The 6,041-nt window shown below is 44.0% G+C and overlaps 1 protein-coding gene across 2 annotated transcripts in view; it reads left to right on the top strand.

Annotated features, from left to right (window-relative positions):
- Nucleotides 1-14: 14 nt before the first annotated feature.
- Nucleotides 15-6,041, top strand: part of Acadsb (acyl-CoA dehydrogenase short/branched chain) — a 45,839-nt gene continuing 39,812 nt past the window's right edge. For both annotated transcript variants that reach the window (XM_021168602.3, XM_085841228.1), the window contains exon 1: nt 15-174. In XM_021168602.3, the coding sequence (XP_021024261.1) occupies nt 133-174 (42 nt within the window). In that variant the 5' untranslated portion in view covers nt 15-132. The remainder of the gene's footprint in view (nt 175-6,041) is intronic.

Here is a 6,041-nt window from a genome sequence, read left to right as displayed (position 1 = left end):
GCCTCAAAGGGGTGTGTGAGGGGCGGATGCTCGGAGTGGGCAGGGCTCGAGCTTGCTTGGCCAAGGGTGTCTCGCGCAAGGGTTCGTGGAAAGCCTTGCGACCTTAACCAGGCCACCCTGCCCGAAGCGAGGATGGCGGTCTCTGCGCTCCAGCTGTGGCGTGCAGGCGGGCTGGTGAGTGGGGTCGGTCGAAGCGACCGTCTCGGGAGGCTTGGGGCCACACTGATTCCTGGCGACGTCATCTTTTCCTAATGGGCTGGGGGACTGGGAGGCTGGTGGAGGGGGCTGAGCCTGGGGCTGGTCTCCACAGACCCTTCACCTCCGTCTGGATTTCCTTCAGGATCGGTCCCAGCTCATGCCACATTTCCCCGGATGATGATGATGATGATAATTTTTTTGTTTTGTTTTGTTGTTTTTTTTCGAGACAGGGTTTCTCCGTGTAGCCTTTGCTGCCCTGGAACTCACTCTGTAGACCAGGCTGGCCTCGAACTCAGAAATCTGCCTGCCTCCGCCTCATCGCCCGACCGATAATGATGATTTTTAATGGCTAAAATCTAGACCTGCTTGTCGAGCCTATTGACACTCTCTTCCCTTCAGCAGCCCAGCTGGAAGGGACCTCTCATATTTCTGGGTCTTAACCATTCAGGGAAAGAATTTCTTAGGCTTTATCTCACTGCGGGGTTCTGACCAGCTCCCTTAGATTCTGAGGAGCCCAAAAGCCCATTCTAGTCCTCTTCCTCAAACTTGGTCTGAGGCCAGCCTCTTGTTTCACCAGGATGTTTCTGGCCTCCTTTTGCTCTCTTGGATTTCCTGAGCTTGGAATTAGGACACACAGTACAGTGCAGAAGACAGCATGTGTCATAGACTAACAGAAGACACTCTGACCAGTCAGAGGGGGCAATGGCCAAAAGAACCATGTGCAAACCTACGTTTTTAGCTGGACTTGGTGCTATTTCTTCAGGTGCCTGAAAGAGACAGCTTTCCTGGAGGATGTTTCTCTACTTAGGCGATTGACAAACCCATTTAGCTAACTTTGAAGTGAAAGGACAGTTGGGTGTCTTTGCTGTGGTTGTAGTTAACTGGAAAACCTCCAGCTAAATAGTAATCTTAAAATTTCCTCGGGCAGATAGATGTTAAGTCTCAAGTCTCACCCATTATTCTGGCGAGCAATCAAAATCCTGCAGTATTTATTCCCGGTTTTACAAGCTACTGATGAGAGGAAGTAGCTTGTAAACGGTGCAGCAGTCTGCACCTCTTTACCTCACATTGTAGATAATTAACGTTATTTTATTGTTTTACAAGCTTGGGGTGTTTAGGAAATTAATAAAGTTGTGTTAGTATATTGTCACAAAGGATTAGAAATGGGCTCTCGTGATTATTATTTAATACTGTTTGGTAATTGTTGCTTAATAATAATGTAGCCAGCAGACTTGTGTGGGTTGTTGAGTTTGGCCTACCCTTTGTTTTTCCAGCCTACAAGCCCTTGGTGCTCTTCCAGCTTCCAGTCTCTCTTACTTTGCATGAACCTCTTAACAAGTAGCCGTTTAACCTTGAGATGCAGAGATTTCAGACAAAGGATTAGGTGACTTTGACAAAAACTACTGCTGCTTCTCCTTGGTCGGAGATACCATGGAAGTATTTTGTTTAGATTTGTGCCTTATTGTCTTGCATAGGTTTTGGATCTCTTTTATAAAAAATAGTATATTTTGCTGAAATTTGCCTGTAGCATGGTAGTTAATTAAGTAAGTTCTGGTGCCAAACTGCTTGGATCTAGAGCCCAGGCTCTGTGGTATAACCTTAACCGGTTGCTTAAACTCTTTGAGTCTGCTTTCTGATGGGTAAAGTGGGGGTCAGGAAGGACGGTACCTATCTGTAGGGTTGTTGCAAGGGCTGAATGAGTTCATACGTTTTTGTAAGGCACATAGACGAGCATAATGGTTAGCCAGCTTTCAGTAAATGTCTTTACTCCCATTCACGAGGCACCGTGTGCTATAGCAGATACAGTATAGACTAAAGCACATATGTTAAAGCAGTTCATCCTTGCCATTTAGACCTGCTTCTACCTAACCACGTGTCAGTTAGCAGTAGAAAAGAAGATCTCAAGGGGTCCACAGTGTACCCCTGAGCTCAACGGAGAAAGCAATGGCAGGGATCATTATAGGACAAAGAGGATACAGGTTTTAGAATCTAGGAGGAAAAGAAGGACACTGTAACAAACAGGGAATGGCACTATTTTAAAAAGAATTTGAGAGTTTAGCTTTTAGGATTGTGTAGAGCTGTTGAAGGCTGAGAGCCTCAGAGGCACTTAATTACGGTGAAAATATATAGATTGCTATGATAAAAAGTGACAAAGAGAGTGGAGACATGAGCCAGGACAGTGACAAATACCTGTAACACCACCCCCTCATCCCCCCAACACACACACACCGTAGAGACAGAAGCAGGAAGGTCTAGGCCAGCCTGGGCTATGTGGTAAGACCCTGTCTTACCATAAGGTACAAAGAAGGTACCTGGTGGAGGGGGGTGCAGAAGAGCTGGCCCCACCACTCCTCTGCCCTTCAGTGGCTTGGGCTTAAGGGGTGATGCCCTCCACCCCCTTGCCCCTCACCACCTGAGGCAGTCTGAGGCCTTGAAGTTATGGGAGCTGGTGAGCTGGCCCTGCTCCTCACCAGCTGCAGCACTCAGGAGAAAAAGGGAGCCTTGTACCCCGGCTGGGCTACACAGTGGAGCTGGTTCTGATGGTGACTGGGACAATACTTTACATCTGTGATTTTTATTCTTTCTATGAACCCTCTGAAGTCAGTATAAGTGGTTTGAGTTGCAAATGAAGAATTCAAAAGCAACACCCAATGCCTCCAGCTCTCACAGCATTCAGGAATGCTCTACCAACCCCTACCTTTGGTCTTTTACATTCTTGCTGATGGAGTAGAACTGGTTTGCATATTATAAGATCTGGACTCACGATACTTGAGTTTGAATTCTATTACCTCTTAGGTCTGATAACCTTAGGAAGTGACTTACTCTCCTTCCATTTCTTTTTCTGCAAAGGGCAAGAACAATAGTTTAAGTTAGGTATTAGCTATTATATACTCAGAACAGATTCTTGCATGTGGTAAAGACTTGGCAAATACTAGCTATCGATACAGGCAAAACTCATTATCTGTAAAACTGAAAGGAAGGGGATAAGGTGTTTTATATAAAGTACCTGGGCAGGTCTTACCGTTTACAGCAAGGTCATGTGGACATTAGAAAACAGAGTGTTGCTGCTGTTGCAGAAGTAGTATGAGCAGATGTGGTTATGGGAGATGAATCTTGAACGGACCATCCAAAGGATGGCTTAACTTTAGGTAAAGCAACAGAAGGGTAGAGAGCAAGGACAAGGAGTTATGTAAATAAAAGCATAGAGGTAGAGACATATTCTGCTTGATTCAAAAGAATATGGATGTGCTCAAGTGGTGTGGGGCAAGAGGAGCTTCCTTCGGCACCCTCTGAATGAATGTTTGCTAATTGAACCTTCTGAATAGACAGTAAAGAGATTAACAACACAAGAGGTGTACACGTTTATTACTGACAAGAGGGAGTCAGGAAAGTGAGAAGCCAGTAACTCAGGTTTCAAGGGCTGATGCTTTGAGAAGACTGACTGTTATCTCAGAGCCCATCTTAGGGGAACCAGGTATGTGAAAAGACTATTTTTAGAAAGGGAAAGAGCTGCAGAGACCTAAGTAAGCAGAAAGACTGCTCTGCTGTATCCAGGCTTGATAGTGATCTCCATCTCTCAGGAGGTTTGCCCTCCTTTCTTCACAGCAGAACATCGTTAACATAACAAGAAACCCTTATTTACTAAATATTGTAGTTTTTTTTTTTAGATCAGCTATAGCCAAGTTTGTGACTTCTCTGAGCTACAATGGACAACAAATGTCTGGGCCATACATTAAATCCACTAAATTCATGAGTGTGCAGGCCACACAACCTGTAGCCTGCAGTTACAAAAGTATACATTTATTTATTTTTTTTCTTTTTTTTTTTGATTTTTAATATTTTTATGACATATTTTCCTCAATTACATTTCCAATGCTATCCCAAAAGTCCCCCATAGCGCCCCCCACTTCCCTACCCACCCATTCCCATTCTTTTGGCCCTGGCATTCCCCCATATTGGGGCATATAAAGTTTGCAAGTCCAATGGGCCTCTCTTTCCATTGATGGCCGACTAGGCCATCTTTCGATACATATGCAGCTAGAGACAAGAGCTCCGGGGTTCTGGTTAGTACATCATGTTGTTCCAACAATAGGGTTGCAGATCCCTTTAGCTCCTTGGGTACTTTCTCTAGCTTCTCCATTGGGAGCCCTGTGATACATCCAATAGCTGACTGTGAACATCCACTCCTGTGTTTGCTAGGCCCCGGCATCATCTCACAAGAGACAGCTATATTTGGGTCCTTTCAGCAAAATCTTGCTAGTGTATGCAATGGTGTCAGCGTTTAGAAGCTGATTATGGGATGGATCCCTGGATACAGCAGTCTCTAAATGGTCCATCCTTTCATCACAGCTACGAACTTTGTCTCTGTAACTCCTTCCCTGGGTGTTTTGTTCCCAATTCTAAGAAGGTGCACAGTGTCCACACTTTGGTCTTCATTCTTCTTGAGTTTCATGCGTTTATCAAATTGTATCTTATATCTTGGGTATCCTAAGTTTTGGGCTAATATCCACTTATCAGTGAATACATATTGTGTGAGTTCTTTTGTGATTGTGTTACTTCACTCAAGATGATGCCCTCCAGGTCCATCCATTTGGCTAGGAATTTCATAAATTCATTCTTTTTAATAGCTGAGTAGTACTCCATTGTGTAAATGTACCATAATTTCTGTATCCATTCCTCTGTTGAGGGACATCTGGGTTCTTTCCAGCTTCTGGCTATTATAAATAGGGCTGCTATGAACATAGTGGAGCATGTGTCCTTTTTACCGGTTGGGACATCTTCTGGATATATGCCCAGGAGAGGTATTGCTGGATCCTCCGGTAGTACTATGTCCAATTTTCTGAGGAACCGCCAGACTGATTTCCAGAGTGGTTGTACAAGCTTGCAATCCCACCAACAATGGAGGAGTGTTCCTCTTTCTCCACATCCTCGCCAGCATCTGCTGTCACCTGAATTTTTGATCTTAGCCATTCTGACTGGTGTGAGGTGGAATCTCAGGGTTGTTTTGATTTGCATTTCCCTGATGATTAAGGATGTTGAACATTTTCTCAGGTGTTTCTCTGCCATTTGGTATTCCTCAGGTGAGAATTCTTTGTTCAGTTCTGAGCCCCATTTTTTAATGGGGTTATTTGACTTTCTGGAGTCCACCTTCTTGAGTTCTTTATATATATTGGATATTAGTCCCTTATCTGATTTAGGATAGGTGAAGATCCTTTCCCAATCTGTTGGTGGTGTTTTTGTCTTATTGATGGTGTCTTTAGCCTTGCAGAAGCTTTGTAGTTTCATGAGGTCCCACTTGTCAATTCTCGATCTTACAGCACAAGCCATTACTGTTCTATTCAGGAATTTTTCCCCTGTGCCCATATCTTCAAGGCTTTTCCCCACTTTCTCCTCTATAAGTTTCAGTGTCTCTGGTTTTATGTGAAGTTCCTTGATCCACTTAGACTTGACCTTAGTACAAGGAGATAGGAATGGATCGATTCGCATTCTTCTACATGTTAACAACCAGTTGTGCCAGCACCATTTGTTGAAAATGCTGTCTTTCTTCCACTGGATGTTTTTAGCTCCCTTGTCGAAGATCAAGTGACCATAGGTGTGTGGGTTCATTTCTGGGTCTTCAATTCTATTCCATTGGTCTATTTGTCTGTCACTATACCAGTACCATGCAGTTTTTATCACAATTGCTCTGTAGTAGAGCTTTAGGTCCGGCATGGTGATTCCACCAGAGGTTCTTTTATCCTTGAGAAGAGTTTTTGCTATCCTAGGTTTTTTGTTATTCCAGATGAATTTGCAGATTGCACTTTCTAATTCGTTGAAGAATTGATTTGGAATTTTGATGGGGA

Source organism: Mus caroli, unplaced genomic scaffold, assembly GCF_978045245.1.
Source record: "Mus caroli unplaced genomic scaffold, Mus_caroli_1 scaffold_8, whole genome shotgun sequence".
Classification (NCBI taxonomy): domain Eukaryota; kingdom Metazoa; phylum Chordata; class Mammalia; order Rodentia; family Muridae; genus Mus; species Mus caroli.
Note: the sequence above shows the minus strand (reverse complement) of the source record. Positions and strands in the feature narration are given on the sequence as shown.